This window comes from Lipotes vexillifer, unplaced genomic scaffold, assembly GCF_000442215.2.
Source record: "Lipotes vexillifer unplaced genomic scaffold, Lipotes_vexillifer_v1.1 scaffold666, whole genome shotgun sequence".
Lineage (NCBI taxonomy): Eukaryota > Metazoa > Chordata > Mammalia > Artiodactyla > Lipotidae > Lipotes > Lipotes vexillifer.
In genome coordinates, this window is record NW_006787408.1 from 2363238 (window position 1) to 2379953 (window position 16716).

The 16716-nt window shown below is 45.4% G+C and overlaps 1 protein-coding gene and 1 pseudogene across 1 annotated transcript in view; one reads left to right on the top strand and one right to left on the bottom strand.

Moving 5' to 3' along the window:
- PRKCE (protein kinase C epsilon) overlaps positions 1-16716 on the top strand; it is a gene marked incomplete at its 5' end in the record, with an annotated part of 189627 nt that overhangs the window by 16835 nt on the left and 156076 nt on the right. The window contains 4 exons of the mRNA XM_007459990.1: positions 3797-3939; positions 6346-6442; positions 9279-9478; positions 12005-12178. Coding sequence (XP_007460052.1) covers positions 3797-3939; positions 6346-6442; positions 9279-9478; positions 12005-12178 — 614 coding nt within the window. The remainder of the gene's footprint in view (positions 1-3796; positions 3940-6345; positions 6443-9278; positions 9479-12004; positions 12179-16716) is intronic.
- LOC103084704 (pleckstrin homology domain-containing family F member 2 pseudogene) lies at positions 694-1437 on the bottom strand (annotated as a pseudogene).

A 16716-nucleotide genomic window follows, 5' to 3' on the forward strand; every position in this document is an offset into this window, starting at 1 on the left:
CCGGACCGGGCACGAACCCGTGTCCCCTGCACCAGCAGGTGGACTCTCAACCACTGCGCCACCAGGGAAGCCCTGCACCAGTGTATTTTTAAGACAAACTGAAAAGTGAGAAGGTAGGGGCTTATTACATGCAACAGTGCTGTTATGATAAGGCACCACCTGGTATATGAAAAAGCCAAACAAAGTATTTCCAAAGCATGTATTTCTGTTACTGGTGTCTTAACCTTTAGATAGGATGGTTAGAAAAAAGCTAATAACGTTATTAGCTAACCACATCATACTCCTTTTCCATCATTCTTTGCTTTTAGGTTCTCCATATTACAGAACATATAATAAACAACAGTATAGTACATGATATGTTAAATAAACATCTTTTCCCAACCATTCAAGAAAATAGTGTAGAATTAAAACAAGAATAAGAAACCAAAAACTTTTCTGATATATTCACAATAGTCTGTCCCTATAGAAGAATAGGGAGCTGGGGGAGGTGAGGAGACAGTGGCAGCAGCAGTTGGGTTTGGGGGATGGTAACAGGACCTATGTTCTGTAGAATATATTGAGGCACATAGGTTAAAAGTTTCTCAGGCAAATTCATTGCTAGAGCAAAACTGACAGAAAGCTCAGGATTTTACATTCCCCCCAAAGCTGATTTCTCAGATAGTCACGTCCGATTAAATATTTCAAAATATTCCCTTAGTCACTGCTATCATCGTCGTCATCATCATCAGATACATCATTTAAAGGAGACTTCAATGACTGACTGTAAGAGTCTGATCTAGTAGGCTGTCACCTGGCCATGTCCCCAGTAGAAAGCAGGTCATAGTAGAAGTCACAAATCTTCACAGGCTTAGAGGACTGGCTGGGAAGAAGTCTCTTCAGAGCAGGGCCCACAGACAACAAAACCACATTTGCGGCAGTGGTGACGACGCTTAACAGGTGTGAATTTTGCTGTCTGACAATGCATACGTACAGTTGCCTCAGAGTCAGGAACCCAGACAGCAGCATGTTCGTACTGGGTGTCTTCCCGCTTTTGGAGAGCAAATCAGTAACACATTTATCTATGTGATTCATCCATTCAGATTTCTCAGTGGCAGTGGCAGAATAAACTGCAGATGATTTAGTTGGTGTCTTGATCAGCCATCCATTCCTCAAGTCTCCCTCATCTGTGAGAGAATCAATTGTGACATTTTCCAGGGGAATAATACGTTGTTTGTTATATTTTTTCTTCTGGATGGCAGTATTGCCATACACAAGAATATCATTAAATTAGAAAAACTGCCTTGCTTTAGGCTTTTTTCTGCACAACTTAGTCAATGCTCCTTCTCCAGTAAGAACCCGTCCAGGTATAGTTAAGGGTTGGCCAGCTGCTCCAAAACAGTTTTCTACTATATTTTTACGTCTAGTATTTGCTTCACTGTTTGCCAAGCGACCCACCATCTTTTGCTAATAGCCTCCAAACTCAGGAGCTCCACACTCCAGAGGCCCTCCTTTCCACATGCTGCCTCTCCCCTTCTGCCTGAAGAACTTCTTTTAACATTTCTTGCAAGGCAGGTCTATTGGCAGCAAATTCCCTCAATTTTTATTTGTCTGAGAAAGTCTTTATTTCTCCTTCACTTGTGAAGGATAATTTCACAGGCTACAGAACTCTGCATTTTTTTCCCCTCTCAGTACTTTAAGCGTTTCAGTCTACTCTCTTCTTGCTTATGTGGTTTCTGAGAAGTCAGATGTAATTCTTATCTTTGCTTCTCTGTAGGTAAGATGTTACTTCCTTCTGGTTTCTTTCAGGATTATTTTTCTTTACCTCTGATTTTATGCAGCTTGTATATGATATGCCTAGGTGTAGTTTGTTATTGGTTTTGATTTTTGTCATTTATCCTGCTTGGTGTTCTCTAAGCTTACTGGGTCTGCGGTTCGGTGTCTGACTTTAATTTGAGGACACACTCAGTCGTTTTTGCTTCAAATATTTCTTTTGTTCATTTCTCCCTTTTTTCTCCTTCTAGTATTCCCATACACATATGTTACATCTTTTGTAATCATTCCACATTTATTAGATATTCTGTTCCTTTTTTTTTTTTTTCCAGTATGTTTCCCTTGCTTTTCTGTTTTGGAAGTTTCTATTGACATATCCTCAGGCTCAGAGATTCTTTTCTCAGTTATGTCCATCCTACTAATGGGCCCGTCAGTGACCTTCCTCGTTTCTGTTGCGGTGTTTCTGAGTTCCAGCATTTCCTTTGGACTCTTTCTTAGAATTTCCATCTCTCTGCCCGTCTGTTCTTACATGCTGTCTGCTTTATTGATTAGAGCCCGTAGCATATCAATCATAGTTGTTTTAAATTCCTGGTCTGGTTATTCTAACATCCCTGCCATGTCTCAGTCTGGTTCTGCTGCTTGCCCTGTCTCTTCAAACTGTTTTTTGCCTTTTAGTATGCCTTGTAATTTTTTTTTTTTTTTTTTTGATAGTCAGACGTGATGTGTTGGGTAACAGGAACTGCAATAAAAGGCCTTTAGTAACATGGTGCTAAGGTGTTGGGGGAGGGGAAGCATTCTGTATTCCTGTGATTTGATCTCAGTCTTTCTGTGAGCCTGTGCCTCTGAACTATGAGCCTTACACATGTTTCTCAGGGTCCCCCACCCCTCCACCTTATGTGGGACAGGATAGCTAGCATGGGCTGGAGTTGGGTATTTCCCTTCCCCCAGGTTGCTTAGGATCTGATAAAACTACAATAGTTTAGTCTCTGGCAAAATAGCTTCTCCTGAGAATAGGCCTTGTTAAGAACAGGGTGCTCTGGTGTATTTCAAAATCCTTTCCCTCTCCCCCTGTCATAAGCAGGAGGGAATTTTTCTCCAATGTTCACTGTGAGAAACCTGGTCAGACAATTAGAGGTAAAGCTCCCAAAGTGTGGGGACCCCTATGACGGGGTCAGCCTAGAGTCTTTGACTCTCAGACTTGTCCACTCTGGGACCCCAGCAGTTCGCCAATTTCAGTGCCAGCTTCCCTACCCTGCACTGGTTTCCACGGGGTTGCTGCTCGGGAGTTTCTGCTCCACTAAGTTGTGATTCATATAGTTACCTGTCTGTCTCTCCCTCAGGGCAGTGGTTTGCCCTGTGACCTTACTTCGCTGATAAATCTTAAGAAGAGTTGTTGATTTTCCAGTTTGTTCAGCTTTTTACTCATTAGGGCAGAGCAACAACTTCCAAGCTCCTTATGTGCTGGACTGGAAACCCAAACAGTTTACGTCTTCGCCTTTGATGTCCTACACCAAGGACAGAGAAGTGATGTGGACAAAACAAAGACATTCAAGCATGGCCTTTGTCCCTTTGAACCCAGATTTTGGATTTGAAAGGGGCCTTGGAGATCACCTCATTCAGTCTCCTTGTTTTCAGATGAGCATCTTGATAGGCTGTACTGTGGGCGTTCCTCTCTCGGGAGTATTCCCACATTTCAGCAGAGTAATAGAGTGAACTGTGTACCGGGGACCCATTTGGGTTCAGCATCCAAATGAACTTTCTTCAGAGAAACCAGTTAAGTTCTATGGTCAGTGTTCTGCTCCCTGAAAGGAAATTTCAGTGTGGTTTTTATTTATCCATAAACTGGTTATCTCCGTATGGTGGTTTGATGGATGATTTTAGTTCTATGTGAGGGGATGATGGGTGATCTTTCATTTTTCTTTTTTTGTCTTTCTCCATTTTCCAAATTCTGACAAATGAACATGTGTTCCTTTTACAACCAGCACAAAATAAGGGAATGTTTTAGGCTATGACCATTTGGAAGCCTCTCCTCTGTGCTTCCTTACAGTCTGCAAGATGAACGTTCACCGGCGCTGCGAGACCAACGTGGCTCCCAACTGTGGCGTGGACGCCAGGGGCATTGCCAAAGTGCTGGCTGACCTGGGCGTCACTCCAGACAAAATCACCAACAGTGGCCAGAGGAGGAAAAAGGTAACTGGCTCTTTGGTGGTGTTTCTGGAGCTCTTTGTGAGCCAGCATCTCTGTGTTGGCTTCCGGAGAGTCACTTGGAGTGAAGTTCTGAGACTGCTGGGTTTGAGACACTGGACTTGAAGCAGCACGTGCTTCAAGAAAAAAGAAAAAAGAAAAGGTCAGGCAGGTAACATGAAAGTCTCCTTCGGTTCCAGAGGTGGGGAAAAGCTAAGCAAGTCTCAGGTGTGCTGTTTCTTAGGGGAACATCAGCTTCAAGATGAGGACTCTGGAATTCCCTCCAGAAAAGACTCGACTCTAGACAGGGAAATAGACTTATCTGCCTCCAGGACTGGCATGAAAGCAATGTCAGTGCTCAGACTTTGCCTCTGGTATCACTTTAATGAGGATAAATGGATGAAGAGCTGGAACCACATTCTTTTCTAGGAAGCAAGCCAAGAAGATTTGTGTTAGTGCCGGCACCCGGCTGCCCGAGGAATATTGTTATGTCCCGCGACATGAAACATCTGGGCCTGTCTTTGGAGACCAAAGCCCTGTCTCTATCCGTGTAACATTCTGAATGTCAGTAGGAAGAGATCCATTTGCTAAAATGTTATTTTGGTAAGTCAGGGCCCACAGATGTAAATAGAGCTAAAGGTATCCATAGCATTTTGTTTGAAGGCCCTTCTTAGCCTTGGATCCTAGCCTAGAAAATGTAAGAATTCTCTGAAAGACTAAGTTATGAGAAAATTGGAACCATGTTAACTGGGCAAGAAATCCTGGTGGGGGTGGGTGGCCCTTGTTGCCCGGTATTGGGCATTGTTTTTTTTTTTTTTTAAACTAGAAAACAAGCCTGACTCTGGGCGCCTCTACAACTTGACTCCTAAATGTCCCTGAAGTTTCGCTTGAAATGCCTTCCGAAGGGCATTTTAGAAGCTGCCCACGCGTTTCCCCTGCTGCGTCTCAGAGGAGCCTTTTCCCTGAAATGGGAAGGTTTGGATTGTTTCCATCTTCTTAACCTCCTTCCTTACCTTTCCAATCAACAAAGCAGCTTTTTAAGGATTGGAGGAAAAAAACATTCTCTTCTCCCGTCAACTGTGAGATTTTGTGCTCTGGTGGCTCTTCTCAGCTCTGTCCGTCCCCCTGGTGGAAACAGGGCTTCAGTTATTGACCCAAGACGTTGGAGTTGCAAGCAGAATGTCAGCACCCAGAATACTGGGGCTCCACCGAGGAGGCGGGTTAGACGAACAGCCTGTGATGACAGCGTTGAACACACACATCTATGAGCTCTACAGGGAGCCCTGTTCAGGGGACATGATTTTGTTTCTTGCTAGAAGTAAGCTGAGGCAGAATCCTTATTGTCATGAAACACTTCAGAGAAAACTCAGTACCTGCCCCCTCCCCTGTATTTACATGGGCCATAATGGCAGTAGCCAGGCATTGTCTGTCTGTCCTGGATTTGGGAGATCCTGGAGGTAAGAAGCCAACATGGAGAAATTCAGGAAGGAACAAAGTCAAAGACTAAAGGGCTTCAGTCCTGATATTTTTATTGCTTTGATGCTTCTAATGCAAAAGCTGGAAAAAGTCAAGTGAACCAAATAGTAGCTCAAGTTAGTACGAGAGGATGGGAGGCAGGTGCCCTTGGCCAGACGCTTAAAGGGCTTCTTTGCAGGAGCGTCAGGCTTGCTAGAGTGTTGGTTCCCTTAACGTTTGCCCCTTGCAAGTAGTCCATCATCCAGAAAGAACGTGTGTGCACAGCAGGTAGATCAAGAGTAAAAGGGAGCAGGAGGGCTTGCAGTCTCTGAGTCTAAACCTCTGACTTAAGTGGGAACTTAAAATGGATATGCCAGCATCTATGCCAGGAAACAGACTTCACTGGGGGTGTCCTGCTAAAATTTGCCAATTGCCGACAAATACCGATACACCTGAAGATGTTTATTGAGCTTCTGTTATGTGTTATCACTCTCTGCAGTCACCAGGGGCAGTACAAATACTAGATAGGGTCTTACTTTCAAAGAACCTACAGTCTACCTGAGTAGCCAGCCCCAAAAACTAAATGAAGCTGAACAAAGCAATGAATAGATGGCAAAGCAGCTGTTAGAGGCAGGTGTCAAGTTGCTCTGGATGAGGTAACTTGCGTTTCTTGGGTAGGCAAGGAGGTTTCATGGAAGGGGTGAGGTTGGGCTTCGCCTGGAAAGGTCAGCTGTATTTGGATAGAATAAAAATCAAACTGACGTCTCTTGTTTTTTTCCCTTTAATTGGCAAATGAAACCTTGAGTCTCTGCCTTCAAACTGTCAATTCAGCAACTGCTGCTGTGCGCCAGGGACTCCTAGGGCCCCTGGCATCGTTTCTTGATGCTTTTGACCTCAGGGAAACTCCCTGCGCTCCCTTCTGATCCCTCTCTGCCCTCGTTCTCTCCCTCTGTCTAGCTCATTGCTGGTGCTGAGTCCCCGCAGCCTGCCTCTGGAAGCTCACCGTCTGAGGAAGATCGATCGAGGTCGGCCCCCACCTCCCCTTGTGACCAAGGTGAGACTCAGATTTGCTTCTTTACCTCTGAGCTCTGTCCTTGGAAGGACGAGGGAGCCCAAGGCCTCTTCATCCAAGCATGGCCTTGCGAGCACAAACAGCCAGCCAGCAGCCCTGGAGGGTCTCCAGGTGACCTTTCCCAGCTGACTCCTTAGCTGTGCTTTCCCTCTACAAGGCTTTCTTGAGGGTGAGGCACTAAACGGCTGTGCCAGCCTGAAATCCCCCCCAGGCAGGGTGAGAGAGAGCGAACTGGGGTGCTGTGGTTCGTTTTTTTTGTCTTTTGCCTCTCCCTGGTTCCACGTTCAGGAGAGGGCGAAGCCCTTCTCTTACCCCGCTGCCCAGCGTCTGCTCCCAGGCCCGTCAGCGCTGCTCAGTTGAGTCTGACTTCCTTCCTCCCTGACTCTCATCAAGGTACCCCGAAACCTGAGAACAGGGCAGGAGTCGGGGGATGGGTGGGGGAGGGCATCTACCACGTGGGTGGGTGGGGATAGGAAGGTGAAGCTGGCAAGCCCCTGAGAGAAGCAGTGGGGAGGAAGCCAGCTCTAGGACTGCCTCCCCTCTAGAGCTCAGCTCAGGACGTTTCCTTCCCTGTCAGAATGTGCTGAAAGTCATCAGAGGTTTCCTCCAAGGATGCCGGGGCTGAGGAGGCACGCATACGTTTAAGACCTTCCCCTCTGGTGACCGGAACCAGATCTCACTGGGAAGGGATTTTTGCATCGGCAGAACATTCACCATCATTAATGAATCATAACAGTAGCGCCTTGATGTTCTGTAGCCCCTTTTCCTTCGTCTTCCTTATCCTTATTTTATGCTCACGCCGACTCTCTTGTCCATGCTCCCTTACTGTCCCCAGGTTACAGGGTGGGAAGTGGAAGGCAGAGAGTTGAAAAGGTTTGTCCAAAGGTCAGGAACTAAGTCAGTGGTAAGGGTGAGACTGCGCCCCCCCTGGCATAGGGACCCCATTCTCAGAATCCATGCCATCGAACACCCCCCGGGGGTCATCACTGTGACCCAGCCCTTGGAGTGACCCTAGCCCCTACCTAGGAGTAAATAAAACAGCTGCAAGGGGGTATGCCAGTCCTGAGGCCACAAAATAATTGGTCTGAGTGCCTCTTCATGCTGCTCTGGTTTACTTTCTGCATCTTTATACTCTGCTTCATTTCAAAAGACGTTTGACCCATCTGTTAGTAAGCTGACGGCACTCTGGGGCCTCCAAGCAAGCAGGTACTATCCCGGCCCGGTGTGGGTATCTTCGTGTTTCCCTTTTTTAATGCTGAGAGCTCCTTTGAGAGCTTCAAGGAGACAGGGTCATATGGTAAAGAGACCCCCAAGTAAGGGATGGGGTGCCCGGCTTTCTAGGCCTGGTCCCTGCCCAGAGTGCTGTCCAGCCTTGGCAGGACACCGTGCCCCTCAGGACCTCTCTTTGGCCCCAGTCAGTGCAAGTACGGCATTTCCCAGCAGCGTTGTGAGCACAAAGGGACGTGAAAACCCTCTTAGCAAGACATGGCATTATTGCAGAGCAGAAATAAGGCACTATTCCTCTTTCCCTCTGTTGTAAGAAAACATAGAAAGACATTTTCTTCAAGTTTTGATATCCCCGAGCATCCAAGTTCTGTCTTCCAAAATCCATTTATTAACTTGCCTTGGAAGTTAGGCTGAGAAGCTCTGTGCTGAGACCAGAAGTTATACTTAGTTAAGAGTAAGAGATAGAAAACTGCAGAATTGGTGTGGGCATATCTGTAGACTCGGAAGCTGTCTTCACCCCTGCCCTCTACCCTGCCCCGACACATCTCAGAGTAGTCAAACTCCAGATCCAAGGAAGATCTCCAGGTTCCTGGAGTGAGCTCTCATGGGCCTCAGTCCTTCTGAAAAGAAGCCAAAGTTGTCTTTATGTCAAGCAGCACGTGGTCACTGATGCGTGATTCTGATTCCCAAGGGTCAGTAGTTTGTGTTCCCCTCCTGTGATCCCAGTTATTCACGAGCATCTTTTAAAAGTGGGTTATGCTTAAGATGCCCATTCCTACACAGAGGAGTGTACGTCTTGGTGAATATATAGCTAACAATAAAGCTTCCTCAAATAGAAAAGGTCAAAGGATCATCCAGCCTTATCATTCCCAGGTTAATTCAGGTCACATACTCTGGAGGGGCACGAGGCTGTGTCACAGTTGTGAAATTGTTCTGAGGAATCCCTGTCCCGTCCTAGATAAATTGGCAGCATGTCACTCTTGGGAAGCAGTTATTTTGGTAATGGTGAGCCCATCGCTCATTTTGTTAAATAACCTTGTGTAAGATGGGTATTTAGAATAAACCCAGCAACAAGGCCAAATAAAGTCCCTTAGAAGGTAAAGGCTTCTTAGTCCCAGCTGTTGAAATAATTACCTCACCAATAATTACTGTAACAATGGTTCTCCATTAGTCATTGTTCTAATTTTCAAAGGAAACTGGAAGGGTACCTGTTGCCTTTGGGACTCTGCGAGGTTCCAGAGAAGGCCAGGATTCCTCCATCACTCCTAGAATAATGGAATAAATAGGCTACTGGTTGAAGGGGGCTTTCGGAGAGGTGACCTGGTCCCAGAGTAAAAGGAGGGATCTGAAGGAGTTGGTTGGCGGGGACGGCCTCCTCTTTGCATGCCTAGGCCTTGCTGTACGTTAGGTGCCAAGGAAAGTGTGCAGAGCAAATGAAGGGCGCGTAAAGGGATGCCCCACTGGGTCTGCTGCTGTGAAGAACCAGAAAGAGGGTTGAGAGCTCATGGGGGTAAATTCTGAGTATTAAATCCTAATGGGAAGGGCTCTTGAGGTATGCGCTAATTCAGTATCTTGTCACCCTTGGCCCTAGAAATAAAAGAACTTGAAAACAACATCCGGAAGGCCTTGTCATTTGACAACCGAGGGGAGGAGCACAGGGCAGCAGCATCCACCGACGGCCAGCTGGCGAGCCCGGGCGAGAATGGTGAAGTCCGGCAAGGCCAGGCCAAGCGCTTGGGCCTGGATGAGTTCACCTTCATCAAGGTGTTGGGCAAAGGCAGCTTCGGCAAGGTCTGTGACATGCAGGGGCGGGGCTGCTGGTTTGGTCCAAGATTAAGTGATGAACATTTCAGCCAAGTCTCATTATGTTTTCCTTCCTTGTTGAGTGCCGACGGCCTGAGGCCAAGCAGACAGGAGCCAGGGTTCTCCTGCTAACTAGCTGTGGGAGTTCAGTGTAGTCATTCCACCTCTCTGGGATTTAGTTTTTCTCGTTTGTCAAATGGGGACAGGAATCAAGTGAGAGAGTGGGGGAGAAAGCACTTGGAACGGTTTAAATTGCACTACGTGTGCTTGGCATCCCATTATCGATAATAGTAACGATAGCTTTCTTCCCTTCAGAGATCCGTCTGAAATTCTGGCTTTTATTCATCGTGAAGCCTTTGGAAATGAATTCTAGAATCTCTGCCCTCAGTGAACTTGGGGCTCAAAGGAAATCTTAGCATGTATTACTTTGGAAATATAATGTCATTCAACTGACTTTTCTGCCACTGACTAAATGTCTTGTTTGTCCTCTGCACCTGGCAAGAGATTGGGCACAACTGTCTCATGTCTTGGATGAGGGGCCACTGCCCTCGGTTCCATTCTCCCTCTCCTGCTCACCCCGAGCCCGACACAGCGATGTGGGGCGTGGGTGCAGAGTGTGCCCGCTAAAGTATTTGCAGTGATCAGCCAGCATTCTGAAGGTGGGGTGAGATGGAAAAATAATCCCGTTTATTTTAGAAAGAAGATGGAAGGGCAGAGAGCCTAGGAAGCTGGTTGACACTTCAGTTCAGACCCCTGATTATTCCTGCTCTTCCCAAAGCCATGCCTGAGGGTCGATGGGAGTCATCTTTCTAGGACTCCCCAGAGCAGAGCGCCGGTGCTCTGGGGCCCAGGTGCCTGGCTCTGGGAGATCCCAGGGGTCCCATGCCCTCACGCGTCCTGGACTTTTGCAGGCTGAGCTGCAGACCTGCTCCACTTCTCTCCGAAGGGAGTGGCTCTCTGGAACCCCCAGGCTACGAGACCCGGTTCTTAACCCATCTCACCTGCCCCATCTCATCCTGAGATTGCAGTGGCAGGAAAGGAACTGGGATTGGCTTAAATGGCAAAAGATGAAGCAATCACATTCTTTGGAGACTGGTTAAATAAGAAACAGACCCCAGTCCTCCGAGGAGGCATAACTCTGGGATGTGAGCAGGACCTGGTTTAACTTTGAGCAAGATTCAAGGGGAAAGAAGCAGGCTCAGAGTTTCCAGGTTTTCATAGGGTATAAGCAGGGTGGGAACTGTGATGACTCCGGAGCATTTAGGTTGCTTCTTCAGAGAAATTGCAGCCAAAGTCTGAGCCAGTTTTAAAGAGTTTGTATTACATGTGAGCGACAGAGGTCTTCAGGGTAACATCCTGAACACTCTCTTGAAGCCTCTGAGTTACTGTTCTTTAGCTCTACTAGAATACTGTACTTAGGAGTTATTTAATGGGAGAAAGTCTTGTCCCATTTATAGGGAAATGAGTGCAAAAATATCAAATGATAGGAAAACTTTAAGAAAATAGAACTGTTAATTTGCTCTCTGGAGAAGGAATCACGTTCCCAGCTTTAATGCTATAGAGGAAACCATAAAGGTAAACAAGGACAGATTCGACTACATAAGACAGGGGACCCTGTCCAATAGAAAAAAATGACAGAAAATCATAAAACAGTCTTAGAAAAACATTTGCAAAAAGTAAAGTGGTAGTAACTTTATATACCAAGCCCATACAGATGTGTAGAAAAATAGATAACTAGACGGAGGAAATTGACAAATAATTCGCACAAAAAGTAAATATAATTAGAAAAAAAAATTTTTAGTTTCATTACCAGTTAAAACAGCATTGAGGTAACATTTCACACCCATGACATGAGCAAAAACGTTTTGTAAGTGAAAGCACCCACTGTTGGTAAATTTGCATGAAACTAAAGCACTTCTGCATTGCTAGTGGCAGATTACATTGCACATCCTCTTTGAAAGTCAGTTAGGAAATGTGCAAAATACTTAACTCTATAATCCACTTCTAAGGCTTTCCATCTTAAAACTGTGATATGAAAGAAAGAAAAAATTATGTGTATAAAAGCGCTTGATGCAGTTTATATAATAATAATTAGATGTAACTCAAGTGTCTAATATGAGGTAAATGGTTAAACTGTTACTGATGTACTTGAATTGAGTATCAGCAACTATGATATGGTGGAGACCACGTCGAGAAATGCTTATGAAATAATGTTCAGTTAAATAAAATGTATTTGCTGTACTCTAATTGCAAGTGCGACAAATTATATGAACATACGAGTAATTATTTAATAGATGTGCATTGAACTTTTCTTTGCCTGGACACTGTTAGAGATTAAAAATAAATAAATTGTAGTAGCTGTACTAGGATGGGTAGTCTTTACATTTTAAATACTATTATGCTATTTTAAATTAAAGGGAAAAAGAAGGAGTTTTTAAAGCATTTGCTGTTGACTTGGGTTTCTTTTGATTCCCTACAAGCGTAGACTTACGGGGTGGTGTTGGTTGATTACAGGTCATGTTGGCGGAGCGCAAAGGCAAAGATGAAGTGTATGCTGTGAAGGTCCTAAAGAAGGATGTCATCCTTCAGGACGATGACGTAGACTGCACGATGACAGAGAAGAGGATTCTGGCTCTGGCGCGGAAACACCCGTACCTAACCCAGCTCTACTGCTGCTTCCAGACCAAGGTATGTTTCAGAAGAAGCTGGCGGACCTCCATCTCGGGGTTGTGCTGTAGGACACTATGGTATCTTGACTGTCAGATAAAAAAAAATCCATCATAGATCCCCTATATTCTTTTCTCAGAGACCCTGTAAAGTGGAATGGATTTTACCCTTGAAAAGATCAAGGTATATTTGAACAGTATTCTCTTTTTTAAGGGCAAGGGATTTTCCATGCAAGGTTGTGCTCGTGAAGGGGTGAGAGGGCGATAGAAGTCTTTGCAAATGTAGCTGGACAAAGCCGGATGACTAACCCCGGTGTTTGCTCCTTGGAGAAAACAACAGGCATGGTTAGTCCTTTCTCAGCTCCTACCTTTCGGTCACTAGGCAAATCCCTTAAGTTCTTTATGGCCTTCGGATCAAATGAGAAAAGAGTAAAGGCCACCCGAACCACATCTAACCTGTGTAATGTCATATGAGGTAAAGGATGTGAACAAGTGCTTAAAATGCCATCGTGGGGAATTCCCTGGCAGTCCAGTGGTTAGGCTTCGACGCTTTCACTGCCGGCCCGGGGTTCGATCTCTGGTCTGGGAACTAAGATCCCGCAAGCGGTGTGGCCTGCCAAAGAAAAAAAAGGATGCCGTCGTGAACCACAAATATAAGGTAGCATTTCAAAACTACCAAGTAGGTGCCTGGGGACCAGAAGGTGGCAGTAAAGAAACGAAAATAATCTGTAAGTACATTATGGAGTCTGACCGATGAGTAGCCTTAACTCATTTGTTACTTATCCTTAGTAGAGAATTCTTCATGAAGCTCTTTTATTACCCCATTTTGGGGAATAAAATGAGTGAAAGTCTTTCAGGATGCCTTAAGGATTTGTAGCCCGTGGCTCCTTGAGGAGGCAAAGGCAGCCTCACCCGAAAGGCTTACCCGTATCCATCTGGAGCCCAGACAGTGACGGGTGCCACCTTGGACAGATGGTTCCCTGCTCCTTGGCATATACTCTCGCCACCGTGTCGTTGCGAATGCCAGTCTTGCCACTTGGAATTCAGCAATTACTCATCTGGTCATTTGGCCAATTTTTATTTTATTATATTTTACTGAATCCTTTCCATGTGCCCAGTGTCGTGCCAGGTGCTGGAGAGGTCGTGGTAAGCAAGGCCCAGTCCCTGACCTCAGGGAATTTACAGTCTCTTTGGTACACTATTTCCCAAAGGGTATTTCTCTGAACCTTCCTCACTTGAGAAACTTATCAGAATAAAAGGGACGAAGTGAGAGAGTAGCATTGACATATATACACGACCAAATGTAAAATAGCTAGCTAGTGGGAAGCAGCTGCATCGCATGGGGAGATTGGCTCAGTGCTTTGGGACCACCTAGTGGGGTGGGGTAGGGAGGGTGGGAGGGAGGCACAAGAGGGAGGGGATATGGGGACATATGTATACGTATAGCTGATTTACTTTGTTATACAGCAGAAACTAACACAACATTGTAAAGCAATTATACTCCAATACAGATGTTAAAAAAAAAAAAAAAAAAGAATGAAAGACTCTGTGGCCCATAGTTTGGGACACTGCAGTCTTGACCTCTCTTAGAGTGTCTCAACATACATTTGCTTGTCAGAGTTGCTGAGGAGACCTGCAATGGAAAATATATATATATTACTTAATCTACTATTTCCCAATGATGTGATCCCAAGCTTTACCTCACCGTCACTACCCATTCCAAGCACTGATCAAATGAAATTTTTCCTAACCCTCTGAAATCTCTCAGGAGAGTATGAAATATCTCCTGAAAATCTGGAAATCCCTTTTCTGAACAGGTATAGGACTTAACACGCATCCAAAACAAGGATAGATAATATGTATTGCCTGATATTTGTGGGTCCGTGCATGTGTGTGTATGTGTACACGTGCAGAATCCAGTGTGACAATAGAGGGTCAGTCACGAGGTCAACTTTCCTCTTTTCTCCACATGAGCATGATCCTGGATTAATGAGAAATGTATCCTATATCTCTTTATCTTCCATGGTACCTGTCAGAGGGCCCCACAACCGGTAGGTTGTCACTCTCAGAATTGGAGGGTTGGAAGATTTTTTTTTAATTCTCTCTTCTAATCTTTTTGCACCAATGAGAAAATCAGATTTCAGAGAAATAAGTCTTTTGCCCACAGATACTTGGTATTGACCAAGTCGAACTTACCGTCTCATCTCTGCGACTCCCAGTCCAGTGGGGACTTGCTCTGACATCACGTTGTATCCCCTCTGTGGGGAGACCCCCCTCTTCCCCTGCGTCTAGCAGCTGTGCCATCTCTTTCACCCTCTGAGCTGGTTTCCTAGGCAGGCATCCACACGAGCTTGCTTTCTTTGGATGTGTTGCCAAGAGGTCTGACATCCCAGGAGGGGTCCAGTCCAGTTGTAGGGACCCTGTGAACCCCCTGTACATGGTGGGCCTGGAGAGCCAGAGCGGAGGCTCTGCTTCCCTGCCCTCTTGGTGAACGAGTGAGGGAGCAGGAACGATGTCTTCAGTGTCATCAGTGTTCTCTTCTGTGTGGTTAGAATCGGCTGAGGGTCCTCATTGTGTGGCTGCTCTTGGAGCACAAGATGGCATCATACAACACCATGAGTTTCCTTTACGGCAGAACAGTGACCAAACTGACCTGGAGATCGGTGTCTGGGTGGTAGAGGGTGAGGTTGGGGAGAGAAGGGACTCTCCTCTGAAGTTCAGAGATTTGCTAACTCTTTTCTCAGGCCAGTGTCAGGTAGCGACAGTTACAGGAGCAAGTCCCAGACCACCGTTGCTCAGTAGAACATGGCACATCTCACTTTACGTGACGGATGTATGCTCATCTAATTTTTCTAAAGCAAATCATATTTTAACCTCGCTGAAGGACCTCTGCTTACTAGAAAGGAATCTTATGAGGAATCATAACCCCCCAGCTTAACCGTCAGAAAATGCGGCTTTTCCTATGGCAACCAGTCATCATGTTTTTAAAAAGGAGCTGTTGTTCACCTGACTCTGAGGTAGGTGCTGGGTATGGAGTTATCAGCAAAAACGAAGGTGATTCTCAAGTGGAGGAGTTTACTCAATAAGGGATGGGGCTTAAAACTTTTTGCACAGCAAAGGAAAACATAAACAAGACGAAAAGACAGCCCTCAGAATGGGAGAACATATTTGCAAATGAAGCAACTGACGAAGGATTAATCTCAAAAATTTACCAGCAGCTCATGCAGCTCAGTATCAAGCACACAAACAACGCAATCCAAAAATGGGCAGAAGACCTAAATAGACATTTCTCCAAAGAAGATATACAGACTGCCAACAAACACATGAAAGGATGCTCAACGTCACTAATCATTAGAGAAATGCAAATCAGAACTACAATGAGGTATCACCTCACACCGGTCAGAATGGCCATCATCAAAAAATCTAGAAACAATAAATGCTGGAGAAGGTGTGGAGAAAAGAGAACCCTCTTGCAGTGTTGGTGGGAATGTAAATTGATACAGCCACTATGGAGAACAGTATGGAGGTTCCTTAAGAAACCAGAAATAGAATTACCACATGACCCCACAATCCCACTACTGGGCATATACCTTGAGAAAACCATAGTTCCAAAAGAGTCATGTACCACAATAACCAGGACACGGAAGCAACCTAAGTGTCCATTGGCAGATGAACGGATAAAGAGGATGTGGCACATATATACAGTGGAATATTACTCAGTCATAAAAAGAAACAAAATTATTTGTAGTGAGGTGGATGGACCTAGAGTCTGTCATACAGAGCGAAGTAAGTCAGAAAGAGAAAAACAAATACCATATGCTAACACATATATATGGAATCTAAAAAAAAAAAAAAATCGTTCTGAAAAACCTAGGGGCAGGACATGAATAAAGATGCAGATGTAGAGAATGGACTTGAGGACACGGGGAGGGGGAAGGGTAAGCTGGGACACGAAGTGAGAGGGTGGCATGGACATAGATACACTACCAAATGTAAAACTGATAGCTAGTGGGAAGCAGCCACATAGCACAGGGAGATCAGCTCGGTGCTTTGTGACCACCTAGAGGGGTGGGATAGGGAGGGTGGGAGGGAGACGCAAGAGGGAGGAGATATGGGGATGTATGTATATGTATAGCTGATTCACTTTGTTATACAGCAGAAACTAACACCATTGTAAAGCAATTATACTCCGATAAAGATGTTTAAAAAAAAGAAAAGAAAAGAAACTAGTCGAATTTTGATGTAAAATAAATAAGGGATGGGGGTGGGGAGTTATACTGACTTCCATAGCAAACAGCTTTGAGACTGTACATTCTGGGTGGAGTTGTTCAAGCTGGGAGGACTCAGAGGAGGGGGTGCGCTTTAGAGTCTGGAGGTGGGGAAAGAGCTCAGTCTAGGCTCTGCAGAGTGGGGAGGACTGGGACAGGACTTGGGTGGGAATGGGAGCCAAGTTCAGTGGCCGTCGTTCAGTCCAGCTTTAGTTTCACTTTTCCTGAAAAGAAAGGGCCGTGTTTCTGAGCCACCGTAAGCCTGGTTTTGACTAAGGCTCTAATACATGAT